Raw genomic sequence first — 20,198 nt, 5'->3', positions numbered from 1 at the left:
GCTGCTGGAATTAATGCAGTAACAAGTAGACTCAGATTTAAACTAAGGTCTTTAACTCAAAGCAAGCAAACTAAACCTATCTCTCTAACATACAATAATGACAACAGTTTACGATTATAAGATTTCCTTTATCAAAGTTAAAGAGGAAAGTAATCTACCTAGGATAAAGAATGATTTTATAGGGCAGGACATGAAGTAGAGAGGGCAAGGCACCTTATTCACAGCCAGCCTGAGTTTAATCCCCAGCACCACAGCATAAGATGGTGCCCTAGCATTGCCAGAAGCAACACATTGTGTTATCCAACAATACCATTCCAAGTGGTATTCATCTGAACAATACAAAAACACTAATTCAAAACCAAGCAGCAATCACTCCCAGGGATTATCTGAGAAATATAAAACAGAGCCAGGGGGACAGCCCAGGGGTCAGAGGCTAAGTTTTGCATAAATTCAAACTCCAATCACGTGGCCCTCCAAGCACCACCAGGTGTAAATCCAGGAAACTCCGGAATACTTGAGGTGACCCTGGTGGTCCCTAGCACTGCAGAGTTAGAACAGCACTGCATCTTTGGATCCACTCTTTGGCCAAGGGTGACTGACAGTGGCCCCCTGGGCCCCAAGCACTGCTTGGGAGGTCCCAAAAATACATAAAGCCACTAATTCAAACACGTATGTACCTCTATGTTCATAGCACTATTACCCACAATAGCCAAGACATAGAAACAACCTAAATCAACCGATGACTGGATCAAGAAGTTCAGGCATATACCAATGGAACTCTGCTTAGTTATTAAACAAGATGGAATTTTGCCTTTGTAGCAATATCAATAGACTGTTAAATGAGCAGCTATGCCAAAAAAGTCAGAAAGTGAAAGACAATTACACGATAGTTTGACTCACTTGTGAAACCAGACAACAACCAGCAAGACACAACAAAAACAACAGACTCTGAAAAATATAGTGAATACCTCGAGAAGGAAAAGTAAGATGGGTAGAAGGTGTCACTTTGACAGTGCTGAGAGCATAATAACTTTGGTATTACGTAGCACTGTTGCACTGTCGCCCTGTTGTTCATCAACTTGCTCGAGCAGGCACCAGTAACATCTCCATTATGAGACTTATTGTTACTGATTTTGGCATAATGAATGCGCCACAGGTAGCTTGCCAGGCTCTGCTGTGCGGGCGGGAAACTCTCAGTAGCTTGCCGGGCTCTCCGAGAGGGACTAAGGAACCAAACCCAGGTCAGCCCGCACAAAGCAAATGCCCTACCCACTTATCTGTTTTCAGAAATGTAACTATAGCGTATTTAGCGCATAACTATAGCACTGTTTAGACTTTAGGGGAAAAAATGATTATAATAAAATCAAATTATTTTCATTTTTCCTGAACCAGGAAAAGTAGATATATCATCTCAATTATTTAAAGCTAAATTTCAAAGGATAACTTAAATCTCTTTTAATTTTTAAGAAAATGCTTCCCCCCAAAGTGTCTAAACAGAGAGAAGCCTGGCTTATTATCTGTGTACTAATGCTAAAAGAACTGTCTAGGCCCCTACTGTTCTGAGTAAAATAAAATGACATTTAATTAAGATCAAAAGAACTGTATTTTTTATTTGACCTACCCTTTATTTTATTTTGCACAAGACAGACCCAGGTTTGTTCCTGGTATCCATATGGTCCCCAACAGGAGTGATCCCTCAAGACAGAGTCAGGAACAAGACCCAACCACCACTAGGTGTGGCCCAGAAACAAAAACAACAACAACAACAACAAATAAACTAAATAAAAATCAATCATTTTTTAAAAATCTTACTTGACTTCTGACATGGACAAAATCTTTTCCCAGATCGAGGACAGTCTCCACAGGCACCAATATGGCAAACCTGCTCACATGTATGATTACCACACGTCAGAGTTTTTCCACATATCTAAAATAAAACACAGTAAGCACTAGTGAAAAATTTCCAACTTAGCAAAAAAGACTATACATGACAACTCATTTTCCATTCATAAATAAGCTACTTATCTGATAGTTATGCATATACAAACACAGCACTGGAGCACTGTCCTCCCACTGTTCATCAATTTGTTTGAGCGGGCACCAGTAACGTCTCCATTGTGAGACCTGTTGTTACTATTTTTGGCATAGCGAACACCTCAAGGGTAGCTTGCCACGCTTTGCTGTGGGGGAAGAATACTCTCGGTAGCTTGCTGGGGTATAAATATATCCATAATATATGGATATTATATAAACACACACATATGCATACACATACATACATTTCCTATTCCAAATGTATTACTGGTCCTTGAACAGTTTAGAGATTTGGGGACACGGATTTCCACAGTCACAGAAAAATTCTGCATATGATTTTTGACTCCCAAAAGGTTAAATTAGTTAATAGTCTGCTATTGACTGAAGACCTTACCAAAAAAATGCTTATTACTTATTTTATGTATTTTATCTAATATATGCTTTGGAGAAAAGAAACTATTTAAAAATCACAAAAAGATTATTTTATCCGTTAAAGTACCCATTTATACTATATTGTATTTATTATTGCTATAATTTTGCACTGCTTACCAAGAATTCCATATATATTAACTCACACAGATGTTAATTTGAAAAGAAAAACTCAGGAGCTAGAGAGATAGTACAGCAGATAGGGCATTTGCCATGCACGCGGCTGACACAGGTTCGATTCCCAGCATCCCATATGGTCCCCCGAACACTGCCAGGAAATAATTCCTGAGTGCATGAGGCAGGAGTAACCCCTGTGCAACACCGGGTGTGACCCAAAAAACGAGAAAAAAAAAAAAAGAAAGAAAAACTCCTCCAGAAATAATGGACTAGAAAATAGTTTTCTAAGACATGAATTGCTACCTTTTCTCTCTCTCTTCATCCAACTGAACCTAACAAACATTTCTAGTTGGTTATGCTGTGTTCTCTGATTCCCTTAATTCCCATACACACAACGCACATACACTTACTTGCTCACAGTGCCACAGTGGACTGGCACAGCTTCTTTCAGCTACTTGTTTGCCACAGACGCATCTTTGCTTACTAACTCTTGGACAGGGCTGACAAGTTCCTAAAAACATAATGTTCAATTAGAATGTAAACATAAAAGCAATAGACTTCTTTGACTTGTCCTTAGGAGTCAGAGCATCTAGCACAAATGACTTTTACCTGCATGACAAGGATTTTCACATTTATGTTGTCCACAGAGCAACTTCTGCCCACATGGCAGTTGGCAAGACCATTCCTTGGCACTGCACCGACGGGGAATAGGTTTTGCTTTCTTACAGTAACAAGTAATTGTGACCATCTTTGGACAAGGAGGGCAGGGACCTAAGAATCAAAAGGGAAGGAATTAAAATCGGATGTTAAAAGTGAAAATTTGGCATTCCTACAGCCATCAGTAAAGGTTCCCACACTAAATACTTCAATCCCTTTCAATATTTTATGAAAACTTAAGTTAAAAATGCAACATTTACAGTAGGTTTTGGCTCATATAATTAGAAATAACCAACTACCCACAAAAATCTTTACCTAAAATTTACCTGGATGACAAAGGAGTAAACACTTATGACCACAAGGAGGTTTAAATTCTCTCTCACATACTTGGCCACACGAATGCGGCACAAGCCATGGATCTAATGGTGGGTCTTCTACCTTTCCACAATAGCAGAAATACCTTGTAGGAGTGTCAGATTTCTTATATTCAAACCTACATTTTGGACTGCAAAAAAGAATGAAATTCCTCAAGTTATTTTATTTTGAAAGTGACTAAAAATACATGCAATATCTATTATTCATGTATAATACATATACATAATAATATATACAAACACTTAATAACATTGAACACTCGGTTTTATGTTAAGGCACTCTCTGTACCATCTTTGTATTAAAAAGAAACAAAGATAGTAGTTGCTAAGATCAATTTCAGCAATTAGATCAGTTGTCAGTATAATGCACTCAAATGATGGACTGTTTTATAATACCACTGTCTACTCCAGGAACCACTTTTAGGTTGTTAGTGCATTTGAGCGATAGCACAGCTGGCATTTGCCTTGCACACGGCCAACCAGGTCAGCCCAGGTTCGATTCCTCTGCCCCTCTCGGAGAGCCTGGCAAGCTACCAAGAGTATTTCACCCGCAAGGAATAGCCTAGCAAGCTACCCATGATGTATTTGATATGCCAAACACAGTAACAAGAAGGGAGGACAGTGCTACAGTGCATTTGAGACTTGACCAGCATATAACTTAATGAAAATTAATTTTATATACTTTTAAAATTTAAACAAATGTAGGTACTAGTTTCTACTATTCTATGTGTATTAAACAGCACAAATCTAACCAAAATAAAACAGAAGCAACATTGGGTTTTTTTTTTCTCTCTTTTTGGGTCACACCCGGTGATGCTCAGGGGTTACTCCTGGCTCTGCAGTCAGGAATCACTCCTGGCAGTGCTCAGGGGACCATATAGGATGCTGGGAATTGAACCTGCATCTGCAAGGCAGATGCCCGACCCGCTGTGCTATTGCTCCAGCCCCAACACTGGCTTTTCATAAACTTACATTTTATTCTTGAACATCACACTAAGCTTATAAAACTTGATTCTTTAAAAGTTTGATCGCATGGTTTACAAATAAGTAAAATATATCAGCAACATCAAATGGAATAGAGAATTCAAGTTAAAAGTAATCAATATAGCAGAAAGAAACAATTTAAAAATCTTGAATTAAGGGAAAATACTTGAAATTAAACCAAGAAGATTGCAGTTCTCAATAGCTAATACAAAATTGAATATATTTCAAATTCTCTGCTAAAGCATAAGATTTTTAGAACAAGATTAAATAAGTGTTGGTAATACTAAGTATTAACCATCGGCTCTATCAAATTCATGCAGAGCATAGATAACTTTATTCTCAAAAGATGTTCTAACCCTTAGCAACTCCTAGACAAATATAGTATATTAGAAAATGTTTCATAATATCAAATTTCTTTTATACTATATATACATTTTCATTCTGAGAATATGCTCTTTCTAAATATACCACATAAGTACTCAGAATAACCAAAAGACTTTTTTTTTTGGTCTCATTTGGTAAAAATAACCAGCATATTATTGGAAGTTAAGTTTACCTTTATGGAAGGAAAAATGTTGACAATTCTACAATACTATGGAAAAGGTTGTAGACTTTATGTAGCGTCAATATAGAGGGCTTAATAGTAACTCAATACCCCAAACCTGCTTATCAACACTGAGACTGAAGAAGTACAATATTTGCAAATGCATGTGTCTTATTTAAAATACTGGCATGACAACAAGTAAATGTAATTTTACCATACCTTATTCAAAACCATTCAATATTTTAGTAGAAATAGGCTTTAAATGTGCAGTTTCCACAAAACAATCTTAAAGTTTTTCTCAAGTTCTAGCTCCACCTTGATCAGATTACCAAAAATGCATTTTAAAATATAACAGTCTTTTTTTTTCTCCCTTAAAATATAAGCAAACTAAATAGTGGGACATGTACATAGCACTGCAACAAAGCACTTCTCTTACATGTATGAAGCATTGATCTAGTTTACCATAAATAAATAAATAAATAAATAAATAAATAAATAAATAAAAGAGCATCACTTGGAAGCTACCACCATCACCCACACCCAAAAATATCAGTCATCAAAAATAAGACAAACTAATAAAATAAACAACTTAGAAAGATTAGTTTATAACATAGAGTTACAATTACAAGATTTGAGGATAAAATTAAGATGCCTATGACCAAATGTTAGATGACAATCATGTTCAAACTATGAACACCAATAAGAACTATGAAAGAACCAAGATTATGAAAGATTCCAATCATATTAAAAATACATCAAAATGCCTGAGAGTTCAAGAGTTGGAGCTCAAGTTAGATCCCATCACCACGCATATGTGGCCCGACTCCTACTACAGCCCCACCCTTGCCCATCACACTGTCTGGCCTTGCTTGGCCAAGGACAACTGGGAGTAGCACCTAGATCTGCTGCTCAGTGCTTGGGAAGTCCCCTTTCAAAAAAATTAATTCAATCTCTTAAGGAGTTATTTTGCAGGGTAAAGAGTTTGAATGTTTTATTATACAGACTGAAAAGAACAGTAAATAAATGGTAGATGAGCGGTATTATTGCCAAAGTACCAAATCTTCACCCAAAAAATGAAGTGAAAGCTAAGTGTGAATGCTGAAACTGCCAATAAGGCAAATCACAGCAACAATTTTCATTTACTTTACAATTCAATATTTCAACTACAAAAGAAGTTACCAAGGCCAGGGATAATCTTTCTTTCCAAAATCGTCATCCGTCAGAGAAGATACCAAAAATTGGCTGTCTTTAGCCCATTTCTGAATACAAGGCATATGAAATATACAGAAACATCCTGAACAGCTCCAAACCTAAGACAAAAATAAAAAGATTAGCATACATGCACTGATTTTCTTAAACAATTTCTCAATGATATTTCTTGTTTGATCCCACACCAGTTTAAAATAACACATTATTTTCAAGATCTAAGAGCTAAAGAGAAATACATTCCTATCCAGTGTAACATAAGAATGTTCTTTATAGACACTGAAGGGTAGCAACTATTCTACTTACTGAGATACATCACCAGCTTCATGAAGAATAACTTAAAAAGAAATTATAATCACTAAGAGTCATTCAACTGTAAATACTACTAACATTCTAGACTGTCTTTAATTTTCCTTTTAGTCAAGATTTCATACCACATTGAAATGTGCCTTTAAAAACTCTCAACACAGAATCCTTTACACCTTTATCAAATATATTCACACAATTATAGTAATGTCATGAAGATTTATAACTGTAATTTAACTAACCAATTTCTTATAGCTGGGATTTTAGGTTTTTCTAACTGTAACAAACCTTATGTATCAATCATTAAACAGAAATATGCACATGTATAAGATGGGAAACTGCCAAGACATGGCATATCGATGAGCTGATTACTTCTATGTTCCTAAGATCCATCCTGCTATGGACCCACTGAACAATCTTGTGGAATAGGCATCAGACTAGGTTTGCATGCAGAGGAATTACTCATCAACTGCCACTGAAATCAGAGTAAGTCAAGCACATGTGACTCTAGGTGCCAAAGGCCCGTATCTGCTGTACATCTTAATCAATGTGTGCTAAACTTATGATTTACTTGATATGATTAACGCCTATATCTGGTATGATTTTCTCTCTCATTGTTATAACGGCAGTGAATAGACCTGAGGTTTAAATATTGAGTCAACTCTGGAAAGAAAGATGGCGGCCGCACGGGAGCCTTGTGGAAAGCAGGTTTGAGCCGGGCTCGGGGGGGGGGGGGGGGAGCGGCGGGGACCTCATGGGAAGGGGGGCTCTGTGGGCCGTCCCCCACGCCCCACCGAGGTCGCCAGCTGCCCCCCACGAGCGGCTCTCCGGCACGGCCACGGCCCCGGAGGCACAAGGACTTAGCACAGAGAACCAGCCGCTTGGAGCAGAAAAGCAAATGGACTTGTGTTGATCCGTGCCACCAAGCCTGCCCGGAGGGGGAAGGGCGTTGACCAGCCCGCCCGCTCCTCTCTGGAAAGAAAGATGGCGGCCGCACGGGAGCCTTGTGGAAAGCAGGTTTGAGCCGGGCTCGGGGGGGGGGGGGGTGGGGGGGGGGGGAGCGGCGGGGACCTCATGGGAAGGGGGGCTCTGTGGGCCGTCCCCCACGCCCCACCGAGGTCGCCAGCTGCCCCCCACGAGCGGCTCTCCGGCACGGCCACGACTCCAGGGCACAGAAACCAATCTCTTAACTAGCTAACTTTTAATAGAAATTCTTCCAGGGTCAATAAGTAAAATAGCAGAAATTCAAAACCACGCGGCCGCTATTGCGGCCGCGCAACATCATTTTATTCTTAAACCAAGTTGTAGAAAGCAAATCATTTCACAACGCTGTTTCAGCATGTCTGATTGGGGGGGGGTGGGTCATAAACTCTAAACAATAATTGTGCATCTTCTATCGAAATAATCTATCTAGTCAAAGTAGATAGAGTATTATCTAGAACTCATCTGCCTCACAAGAATTGGGAGGGGTGGGAGGTGGGGGTCTATTGGGGTTCGGGGTTAAAAATGAGTATTGGCAAAGGGAAATGTGTTCGGTATCTACATGACTGAGACCTAAACCCGAAAGCTCTGTAACTTTTCCCACAGTGATTCAATAAATAAATAAATTATTAAAAAAAAAATATATTGAGTCAACGCCCACGAGCGGCTCTCTGGCACGGCCATGGCTCCAGAAGCACAAGGACTTAATGCAGAGCCCAGCAGCTTGCAGAAGAAAAGTGAACGGACTATGCCTGCCCAGAGGGTAAAGGGTGTTGCTCCCTTCCGCCTTTTTTCCCTCTGGAAAGAAAGATAGCAGACACATAGGAGCTTAATGGAAAGCCAGGTATGAGCTGGTCGTGATGGGGTGACTTAAACCTCATGGGAACGGGGGCATTCCTGGCTTGAGAGGTCACGAGTTGCCCCCCACGAGCGGCTCTTCAGCACGCCATGGCTCTAGTGCACAGAAAACAATCTCATAATTATCTGACTCTCAGCAGAAATACTTCCAGGCTTAATAAGTAAAATACCAGAAATCCAAAATCTGTCGCGGCTATTGCAGCTGCGCGCGATATCATTTCATTCTTGTGACCAGCTGTAGAAAAAAAATTATTTCACAATGCCATTTCAGCATGTCTGATTTGGGGGTGTAAACTCTAAATAATAATGGTGTATCTTTTGTCAAAACAATGATTCTAATCAAAATAAATAGTGTTAACTAGAATTCATCTGCCTCACAGGCATTGGGAAGGTTGGGGGGGCTTTATTGGGGTTCTTCGTGGTGAAAAATAAGTATTGGTAAAGGGAAATGTGTTTGATATTTGCATGACTGAGACTTAAACCTGAAAGCTTTGTAACTTTTCCCACAGTGATTCAATAAATAAATAAAAATATTGAGTCAATCATATCAGTTATTTCTTCCCTTGAACAATGTTGCCAATGCCCCCTTTAAATTTACAAATAACTCTGCTGTTGGGCAATAGCTTTTCTAAATACATAAGTTATGCCTGAAATCACCACTCCCGTGACTCTTCTGGTACTTTCAAATGTCACTCCCCAGACACTCTCTGCCTTGCACACAGAAACTCACTAGTAAATCCTAAATATGACTGATAGGTTCTATTTTCTTCCATATAGGCAGAACTCTATCCTTCATTAGAGCTACTGAAAATTATCAAATACAAATCATTTTGACATTTTTGTATTTGTGGTAATTTTTCCAGTAGACATAAATGTTTTTTCAAGCTGATAGGTGCATTGAAACTGAAAATAAGTTTCTTCAATTGTATTTAGTGCTAAAAATAGTGCATACTGTTTAATATAATTTTAAATAAAAATTTAAAAATGAAATCAATTCATAGGTAAAATTCTCAAATGAAGAATTTGTAAAGAAAAGAAAAAGGGGTAGAAAAGATAGTATAGTGGGTAAGGCGCTTGCCTGGCATGCAGTCAACCCAGGTTTGATCCCTGGTACCCCATACAGTCCCCCAAGTCCCAACAGGAGTGATCCCTGAGAGAAGAGTCAGAAGTAAGACCTGAGCACCACTGATGTAGCCCAAAAACTTAAAAAAGAAAAAGAGTAATAAATAGTAATAATATTTTTAATAAAGTATTAAAAATACAAATTGGAGAAGATACATTAACACGATCAGGATCACAATCATCCTGTTGTTCGTCGATTGCCTCGAGCAGGCACCAGTAACGTCTCCTTCATCCTAGCCCGGAGATTCTAAAAAATGCCACATTCCAGACTCTTTCAGGGTTAGGAGAATGAGACCCATCATTGTTAATGGTATTTGGCATACTGGGTACGCCACGGGGAGTTTGCCAAACTCTGCGTGTGGGCAGGTTACATTCGGTAATCTGCCAAGTTGTCCAAAGCAAAACATTAACACAGATAAAAGAAAAACTTACTGCTTGGTTTCTCTTCACTGAAGCAATACAAATTAAGCATGTCATAGCTCCTGTTTGAAAAGCTTCATTTACATACTGCTTTGTTCGCTCTAATTCACGGGTATCTCCATCTTAAAATTGAAAAATTAAAAAGCTTGTGTTAAGCAGTATCTGAAGATAACACATAATACCACCACATTATTTGTTAACTGTCTGGTAACATAAATTATTCAAAACACAGCTGAAAAAGTTCAAAAATATGAAGAATAAGAGTTAGCTTCTAGAAGGTCACATAATCCTTATATCAGATTCCATATACTAGATAATAAAAATAATACTTTGGCCTTTTCTCAGAATATACTTGCTTTTGTTGCTGCTACATCTCTTAACAGATCTGGTGGGAGCAAAGCAACAATACATAAAGGAAGATCTAGCATATAAAAAAAAAAGTTGAAGAAACTATAGGTGTGAAAACTGAGAAGTCAAAACTCAACATTCCTTCAGCCTACATATAAGTACATGTGTTTGACACAGTACATCTTAATAAAAATTTGAATAAAAATGCCCTGAGGTCATACAGTATAGTAAGCATGTTTGATTAAGTTATAACCACTATTTCTATTCTAAAAGATCGTATTAGCATCTTAGAAAAAACTATTTTCCTTAAGCAATTATTTAGGATGTATTTACCAGACTATAGTACTGTAGCACTGTCCTCCCACTGTTCATCAATTTGCTCGAGCGGGCCCAGGAACATCTCCATTGTGAGACTTGTTGTTACTGTGTTTGGCATACTGAATATGTCACAGGTAGCTTGCCAGGCTCTGCCGTGCGGGCAAGATACTCTCGGTAGCTTGCCTGGCTCTCCGAGAGGGGCAAACGAATCGTACCCAGGTCGGCTGGGCCAGCCGCATGCAAGGCAAACGCACTACCACAGTACTCCAGCCCAGTGTAACAGAGGGCACACTAGTATACCAGACAGTACACTAGTATTAGTATTTCAGATGGACTAAATATTTTACTTTAATCTTTATTTTATTATAAAGCTAAGGTGCAGAGCAATAAAGCAACTTCACTTTGATTTTAAAGTGGGCCATATTAACCACTATGCTATAATGCTGTAAGAAGTTACTACAGAAAGGTCCAAGAAATAGCAGATAACAACAAAGTGAAAAGCCCAAAAAAAGACTACAAAGTCGTACTCAAAAGTATACTAATCATTAGTAAAGGAGAAACAAATCAAAATGCTTTAGTACAATAAAGATTGCTCACTAAAGATTAAGTATTCTCAAAAAATAAGGCAGATATAGAACATTAACTATTGCTAGCATAAACTTAACCAAGCAGAACTAAGTATGACAGTAAAATGATGCAAACCAAAATTTAAATTACCAAAAAGAAAAATTAAAACTTGCTCTACTATAATGTAAATGAATACAATTTAGGATATGAAACAAACTATACATAAAATCACTGCTGAAGAATTAAAATATTATAAAGCTTTAAAAACAACGGGTTTGGGAGCCGGAGCCACAGTACAGCCGGTAGGCGTTTGCCTTACACCAGGCTGACCCAGGTTCGATCCCAGACATCCCATATGGTCCCCCAACCACTGCCAGGAGTAATTCCGGAGTACAGAGCCAGGAGTAACTCCTGAGCATCGCTGGGTGTGACCCAAAAAGAAAAAAAGGGGGGGGGGGGCGGGTTATTTTATAGAAACATCAAAGTTTAAAGAATATCCTTAAAAGATTTCAATTGTATTGTGTCCTTGTTTTACTTTCCCAAAAGGTAAAGGTAAAAGGTAAAGGCCCTCCTGTTGTTCATCGATTTGCTCGAGCGGGCCCAGTAACGTCTCCATTGGAGACTTTGTTGTTACTGTGTTTGGCATATCGAATACGTCACGGGAAGCTTGCCAGGCTCTGCCGTGCAGGCGAGATACTCTCGGTAGCTTGCCGGGCTCTCCGAGAGGGGCGGAAGAATCGAACTCGGGTCGGCCACGTTGGCTGCGTGCAAGGCAAATGCCCTACCGCTGTGCTATCGCTCCAGCCCAAAATAAAATTTAAAAACAAAACAGGCTTTAATGGAAAAAACAACCTAACCTATTTACAAAATTTATGTTAAGATTTCTTTGAAAACTGTTAAGGTCTGGCTGCAGCAATAAAATATATTGCCCAAGATATCATAGTAAACAGCATTACCTCTGCTGCCTCGCATTTTAAAAAGATCACTGGGTATAGCAGGTAGGGAGCTTGCTTTGCAACAGAACCAGATTCAATCCCCAGCACCCTCTATGGTTCCCTGAGCCTGCCAAGAAAGATCCCTGAGTTCAGTGTCAGCAATAAGCGCTGAGCATCCTCAGTGTGTTCCAAACGTCCCCACTCCCCAAAATAAAAGACTTTCAGACCATTCTCACAAATAAAGAAAGTATCAGTATGAAGAGACCAAGACTAAAAGCATTAAGTACCAGTTAAAAATGACCTAGAATTCACTGTCTCAATTTTCTCATTTTAAAAATAATAACAGTAATAATTATCTTATCATTATGTGAATTTAACATACATATTAAACAGTTGTAAGGGCCTAAATTATAGCAGTGATTACATGGTGGTGGGGGGGGAACAGATTATGGAAATATGGGAAGTAAAACTCAGCTGAACTGGTTACAATTTGACTGTGCTAGTTTGTTTTTTTGTTGTTGTTGTTTTTTTGTTTTTTTAAAGTAGCTATTCAAGTCAACAATAAAAAGGAAGGAGTGCTGTAGTGGCATTCTCTGACACTGGCACAGTGAAGGAATGATAGTAAATCAAACATTCTGGCCACATAGTTTGATGTATCCAAGGACCATCAAGTAGAAATACTTCTCAAAAAAATAAGCAGGTAAGACTGAAATCAGAGAAGAGGACCACAGAAGTGCAAAGACCATGCTCAGAAAAAAGGAATGAACTTTCCTGACAGTTTCTGTTTTATTCACTGAGATAAGAGGCTCACTGCCTTTCTAGCATTTACTGCTGCTAAATCAAAAGATCAGATTTCTTCACTGTGACAAGGGCGAACACCAAAAATCAATACTAGTAGATGTGGCTCAAAATAACATGTGAAAAACTACCTGGCCACCTTATGATAAAAACTACATTAAAATATAAAACCTAAAAACGGTAATGTTTTCTGAATAGAAATAATACTTGAGTTATGTCATTTTCTATCCAAAAGTTAAATCTGCCTGTATATGAGATCCTAGTGAGGCAGAAAAACTTAAAAGTTTCTTTCTATGACATTCCCTGGAAGAACCTTCTAACCTTCAAGTTGCTTTAAAAAAAAAAAAAAAGAAAGAAATTGTTGGGGCTGGAGCTATAGCACAGGGGGTAGGGCGTTTGCCTTGCACGTGGCCCACCCGGGTTCAATTCCCAGCATCCCATATGGCCCCCTGCGCACCACCAGGAGTAATTGCTGAGTGCAGAGCCAGGAGTAACCCCTGTGCACCTCCGGGTGTGACCCAAAAATGAAAAAAAATAAATCACTAAAGTAGCATGATTTACAAAGCTACTCATACTCGTGTTTTAGACATACTATGTTCTAGCAACAAGCCCATCATCAGTTGCTTCTTTTCTCTCCCAAGGTTCCCAGGTTTCCTCCCACCCACCCCACCTCCACCCCACCAATCCTGGCCTGCTACCTTGATAGGCACAATTTTAAGTTTGGTTCTTAAGTCTGGATCTCTGTTTTCAGTATTGTTGACTCTGTGGTTTGAATATTTAGCTATCCCACTCCTTTATATACCTATGTACTCAGATCCCCTTGACCCTTGCTCCCCATTGCTTCCCATCTATTTTTTCTCCCCCCCCCCAATTTCTTTCCTTCTTTGCCCTTCTCCTCCCTTTACTCTGGGGTCAGGGTGATCTAGGTATTCCCCCTTTTAAACACTGCATTCAGGTTACTTTCTGTCAATTTTTTTTCAGACCTTGTCAGACTGAGTCAAGGGGTCCCAATTTAACAGACGTGGGCTGGACACGTAATGAGATTTGGAGACAACCACTGGACTAGAGGCATTACTGACTGGATTCCATGGGACGTCAAAAGACCGCGTGGCCGCCCACCTATAAGATGGTCAGACTTCTTCGTCAAGACCCTGAACTTTTGAGGCTCTTCGTGTTCTTAGAATGAACAGTCGCCACTGGGCTTACACTAGCACGTGACAGAGACCAATGGAGACGTTACTGGCGCCCGCTCGAGCAAATCGATGATTAACGGGAAATCAAGTGATAAATTCCTTGGAAACAAACTTGACAACGCATTCCTAAGCTCAAAATGCCTTCAGTATATTTAAGGTACCTAGTGTTGATAATACACACAAGAACACTTTAAAGATGATGGAAAATGGCTTCATGGCTATCAGGAAAGCATGATGAGATTAAGAGTTCTATCTTTAAGACTATCTATATGCACAGAAATGCGTCCACTGTTTCTGAGACACCCCCCACCCCACTGTCACAAAGTGTATCTCCAGCACAGTCAAAGGCGTAGGACTGTATGGAAACCAGAGTGTGCAAGTCATAGCATAGACAACTAAAGTACATGGGAACACTTCATCCAGGTGAACTACACCAGGTGAGCATGTGTGGGAAGAGCACAGAAATTCAAGCTCTATACCCAGAATATGCAGAAACATGCCAATGAAATGAGCACAACCCCCAACATGTGCTATAATCAAGTGTGCGAGCATGGGGTTCACAGCTGCGGCAGCAGGAAAGGGATGGGAAAAGGAATGGGGGGGGAGACTTTTTTTAATTTTAAAAGAATATTTTTTAATAATTCTTTAAATATAAATATGGAAAGTATATTAACTCTTGTATAAAAATAATCAGTTATTGCCCTTGGTCCCAAATCCTGAATAGTAGTATGTGCTGTGTCTGGTACTCTTTCACACTATAAGATATAGCTTTCAAAGTAACCCAGATATATAGAATACATGTGACTGGACATGACAAAAAAGAGACTTAGTTTTTTTAAGAGTTTCAAGCTCTACTGACTGAGCTAGCAGGGCAGGTGGAGACTTAGTTTTTTTTTTTTAAAGGTATATAATCAGTAAGGCGAACGCCCTACCCGCTGGAGCGATAGCACAGCGGGTAGGGCGTTCGCCTTACACGCGGCCAACATGGCCGACCCGAGTTCGATTCCTCCGCCCCTCTCGGAGAGCCCGGCAAGCTACCGAGAGTATTCGATATGCCAGACACAGTAACAACAAAGTCTCCAATGGAGACGTTACTGGGCCCGCTCGAGCAAATCGACGATCAACGGGAGGGCCTTTACCTTTTACCTTTACCTTTATATAATCAGTAACTATAAGAAATGAAAGGAGTAAAGACAAGAAGAATTCAAGACACATATAACATGATGAAAAAGAAGAGCAATAAAAAATATATTTTAACAAGCAAACAAACTTCTCACGTCCAATTTAGCCATAGCCAGGTATAACTTCACCCAACTAATTTTATAAATAGTTCAGCTCACCCCTCCCAGAATTCTAAGAAAAGGTCCACTAAACCATAGGACTTTTAAGGTTGTAAAAGACATGCAATAAAACACAAAGTGCAAACTATGCAAATATTTAATTCTAACACAAAAATACTCATTCCTAAGATGCAAAACTATTTTGCATCAAGGAAAGAGATTATCAGAAAAAAACTGGAATATATTTTCATTGATGTCAAAGAAGTCAAAAGACCAAGCTGTACCTGTCTGAGTAGTGTAAGTTGTAAAAGTATTAGCAACTATCTTTCCCCGTTTTCCTTCAAAATCTTCATCTCCTTCTTCTTCAGATGAAGAGCTAAACTGTTCTTCAACAAGTTTTTTGGCTGCTTCTTGATTAGCCTTCTTGATTTCTTCAAATTTTCTCTGAGACATTAGCTCTGCTTAAAGGGAAAAAACACTAAGTTTTAGTCACAACAACTTCTGTACTTCCATATCTTTTCAAAATATAGACCTCACTTCAAAAAGTCACTTAGGGAACATTCCAATTTATTACTGAAAAAAGCCTTTTCAATTTCTGTCACATTAACTAAAAAGAATACCATAATGAAAACTCAGTTTCACTGAATATTCTACCAAATGCATATAGTATTCTAAAAAGAGTAATGGATATAGTATAAAATATATGGCAAAAATATTTTTTAAAAACTAGTCACCTCAAAATAAGAATATCAACAAAACTTAAAAGTATGATCTTTAAAAACATCATTCGCAGTGATTTTGAAGAAATGGGAAACTTCACTGGAAACCCATCAGAATCCATTTCCACTCCAACAGTCCAATACCCAACCAAAGACTTCACAAGCAATATTAATTATATGTCCACTCTATTTCTATTCAGCTTCTTAGAAAGCTCAAGGGCATTTGCCCTCATTAAAATGTCACAAAAAGGCTTGCTCTTCAAGCCCACTGTTCTCCCTTATTCAAAAATTTCACTTGCTGGTCTGTTTCGTTGTTGGCGTATTTTCACTCTGAAGAAGTTCATGTTCTCTCTTAAAACAGGTACTTCCTGTTTTTCTTTCCCTTAACATCTTTCTAAACTAGTTTCAATAAAAACTATCTTGCTTCCCCAGAAATTTAAAACAGAATAAAATGTAACAAGAAATAGATACTACAGGGGCTGGAGAGACAGTAGACAGTCGAGTGGGTAGAGCACCTGCTCCGCAACCCAGGTTCAACCCCCAGCATGCCATATGGTCCCTTGAGTCTGCCAGAAGCGATTCCTAAGGACAGAGCCAGGAGCAGCCCTTGAGCACCACTGGGCGTGGCAAACAAACATATGAATAGGTATCATAAACAAATGTTGCTTAAATAGAAAATGTGCTTCTTATACCTTCATTCTAAAAAGAATATTAAATAATTTTTTTCTGCTAGCTCTTCCACCACTAGCTTTAGCACTCACTGTACTGTACTTCTCCTTTTGTTACTTGATTAAATAATAATGAAGACAGAATCAAATTGCTTCAGAGCACAATTCCCTAAAAGACTTCAAACTTGAATACTCCTCAAGCACTGTTAATAAACACTTATGGGCAACAATTTAAAAGTTTTAGAAAGCCACAAACATGCGAAATCGATCTGAATTAATTAGTGCTCATATTGAAAGACTTTTACTCATTTGAAGATTTAATTACTAATTTAAAAATCACTTTATGCTTGCAACTAGTGAACCACAACCAAGGTAAGTTTTCATACTTTGAGTATTCGTATTTAATGAGGTTTTATTTTTGTTTCCTCCATTAAATTTACCTTTTCTTATTAGAGCCAGTTTGATTGGCAATCAGGCATTTTTTCAAGTAAAACTGGAGTTTTGTAAATGTACAGAGTGCCTACCTAGGGATCTTTGGCTATGAGGAAAAACGTAATGATTATCAGATATGTGACCAAACACTTGACATACAATGGAAAAATGTCACTAGTTATGGGAAATCAGCACTTAAATATACATGTTGCAGCTGCATTTGATAAATATTAGCTTTAAAAATTTTTTTTTATTTTATAACCTGATTAATGTAACGTATCCACAGATCATCTCTAGGAAAAACTGTGACATCTCTGGGAAAAACTGAGAATGCAATTTCCCAAATGTTATTTCTTAGTCAAAATCCATTCCACCACCTACAAAATCAGCATTTACCAAAAGTGTTCTTGGGTCTCCAACTTGCACATCTCACTGCCACTCAAAATGCAATGCTGCCCAACTAAGAAAATACCACTCGTCTTTAGCTAAGAAAAATTTCTCAGACGCTCAGTTCGCTCCCCAACCCCACCAAAAAAGAAATAAAGTACTCATATATTACGTGCCAAACACACACACACACACACAGAAAAATAAATTTCAAAGAATTAGTCCTTCTGCCATTAGCTGGAGCAACTGAGAGTTGTATGTTTGATCGCGGGTGCCTCCGAAATCCAGCCTTGTATGAAAATAATTCCACCACCCATAGGTCCAAGCAGAGAGCAAGAAATCTGTGCACCGAGAACCAGAGTTCAAGTAACACAGGCCAGCTGCTCAATGGGCACGATTACCCTTCATTGAACTCAGGCAAGGTGACAAGGATGCAGAATGACAACTGCTCCAGCCAGGCTGGCAGCCACGTGAACCGTAGGGAGAGCCTCAGCCCCCAAAAATGAATGAGAGCTGCCAGACCTGACACAAAGGCGGGAGGAGCGCCTGGAAGACCTTAGTTTTGAAGAAAAGTTGTACATCGGGCTTGCATGCGATTTTCAGAGAGAAGAAGAAAAAAAAAAAAACAAACCTAGGGAAAAAAGAAAAAACACGGAGGCAATCCAATTCCAAGTCCTGGTATTCCAAAAAAAAATTAACCGAATTAAACGACTCCAGGATACAAAATACAGCAGCACATTTGCAGATCTCTGGGGCTACTTTTGCAACTTCTGGACTAGGGTTCTTGGAAGAGAAGAAAAGGACCAAAAAAAAAAAAAAGTACAAATGAGAGAGAGGGGGAGGAGACGAGGAGAAGAGAAGAGAAGAGGGAGGAGAGAAGGGGAATAGAAGCGTCCCGAGAAGTGGCCGTCAGGCGCCCGTCGCACGGAGGTGACAATTCAAGAGGCGTCCGGGACGCTGGTGCCTGGAAAGCGGCGCAAGGTCGCGGCCCGGAGCTCTGGGAAATGGGGGCAGCGCCGGGGGGACTCCCGGGAGAGAGAGCCCGGGGCGCGGTCAGTCCCCTCCCTCCCCACACACACACACCCCGTCCCCCCGCGCCCGGCCCACCTACCTGCAGTCGCGGCGGCGGCGGCGGCGGCGGCGGCGGCGGCGGCGGGGTCGCCCCCCGAGCCCTTGTCTCGCGCTCCGCCCGCGCCGCGGAGAGGGACTCCATTTCCCGACGAAGGGGCCGCGGCGGCCGCGCGCCCTCGACCTCGGCCGCGGCCACCGGCTACCTGGCGCCAGGAAGCGTCCATCCCTGAGCAGGAGGCAAGAGAGAAGTGAGGGGGGTGTGGGGGTGCGTCGGCGCCGCAGGCTGGCGGGAAGCCCGGGCGAGGACCCCCCCACCCACCCACCGACACACACCCACCCCGAAAAAGGAAGGTCCCCAGCGGGCGTGAGGAGGTCGCGGCCCTGCGTCTCCCGGACGGCGGCGACTACCGCGCTCCAGCCGCCTGTGGGGAGATGGACCCGAGCGGGGGACTCGGCAAGGGAAGGGAGCGCCCGGCTAAGGAGCGCCCGGCGCCCCAGAAGGAGCGCGTGGGACGAGGAAAGCGCCTGCACGCCGTGTCCGGGAAGCTCCGCGAGCGTCCACGGAGCCCACGGCTGCCGGCAGACACCCACCGCGCTAGCGGATCCCCGAGGCGAGCGACGTCTCCTTAACCGGCAGCGCCCGCTCCCGGAGACTACAACTCCCAGAAGCCCCTGCGCGGGGCGCCTCGGACGCGTGGCAAGCCCGAGCTCTTCCTGATCCGGGAGCCTGGGTTGCCCTAAGCGCGTGCGTCCGGTATAGTCCGGCGAGGGGAGGGCGGTGTAAACTACAATTCCCGACAGGCTCTGGGCTTTACGGAGGCCGCGCCGCCCACCGGGAAGGCGCAAGGTGAGGAAGGGGGCGGGCCCTGTTGAGCTGTTCTCGCCCCTGAGAGGATGTGGCCGCGTGATGGACGTTGCCCTCCACCCAATGGGGGAGTCCCGGATTACCCAGTCACCGTAGATCATTTCTTAAAACGTTGTCATGGTTAACTTTTTTGCCCCACGGGACTTTGTCCTTGGTCTGGCAGGTGGCTGGAGCAATCTCAGCGATGAAAAAAAAAATGAAAACGAAACCTTTCCGGTGGGAGAAGAGGGGGAGGACGACTGGGGAAGGGTTGCCGTCTCTATCGCCGGATCGATTGCCAAACAGATCGATTTAACGAACGCCTGTCTTAGACCTCTCTAGTTTACCATATACGTTTCCTGAAGCATGCCGATTGTTAGCTTCACGAAAGTTTCCCAGAGTTTATTAATGAATATGAGTTGGAGAGCCAAGACAGTTATTTTGTAACTTCCCAGCTTCCTAAAGTTAGGTGGTTTTTTGTTTGTTTTTTTACATTTGGAGGTTTGCAGTTTGAGGCAATGTGAAGGAGGAAAGTTGGGGGTTTGGATGGGGTAGTAAATGAGCACAAAGGGGATATATTTATTGATTTTCAATGATGCACAATGC

The 20,198-nt window shown here is 40.9% G+C and overlaps 1 protein-coding gene across 1 annotated transcript in view; it reads right to left on the bottom strand.

Moving 5' to 3' along the window:
- Positions 1-19,371, bottom strand: part of NFXL1 (nuclear transcription factor, X-box binding like 1) — a 56,115-nt gene extending 36,744 nt beyond the window's left edge. Inside the window, exons 1-10 of the mRNA XM_056111220.1 lie at positions 19,340-19,371; positions 18,785-18,974; positions 18,138-18,190; positions 15,756-15,932; positions 10,045-10,154; positions 6,319-6,449; positions 3,564-3,742; positions 3,190-3,351; positions 2,991-3,091; positions 1,813-1,927 (exon numbers count right to left, since the gene is read on the bottom strand). Coding sequence (XP_055967195.1) covers positions 1,813-1,927; positions 2,991-3,091; positions 3,190-3,351; positions 3,564-3,742; positions 6,319-6,449; positions 10,045-10,154; positions 15,756-15,932; positions 18,138-18,190; positions 18,785-18,972 — 1,216 coding nt within the window. The 5' untranslated portion in view covers positions 18,973-18,974; positions 19,340-19,371. The remainder of the gene's footprint in view (positions 1-1,812; positions 1,928-2,990; positions 3,092-3,189; positions 3,352-3,563; positions 3,743-6,318; positions 6,450-10,044; positions 10,155-15,755; positions 15,933-18,137; positions 18,191-18,784; positions 18,975-19,339) is intronic.
- Between the last annotated feature and the right edge of the window lie 827 nt (positions 19,372-20,198).

Source organism: Sorex fumeus, unplaced genomic scaffold (assembly GCF_029834395.1).
Source record: "Sorex fumeus unplaced genomic scaffold, SorFum_2.1 ptg000013l, whole genome shotgun sequence".
Classification (NCBI taxonomy): domain Eukaryota; kingdom Metazoa; phylum Chordata; class Mammalia; order Eulipotyphla; family Soricidae; genus Sorex; species Sorex fumeus.
Note: the sequence above shows the minus strand (reverse complement) of the source record. Positions and strands in the feature narration are given on the sequence as shown.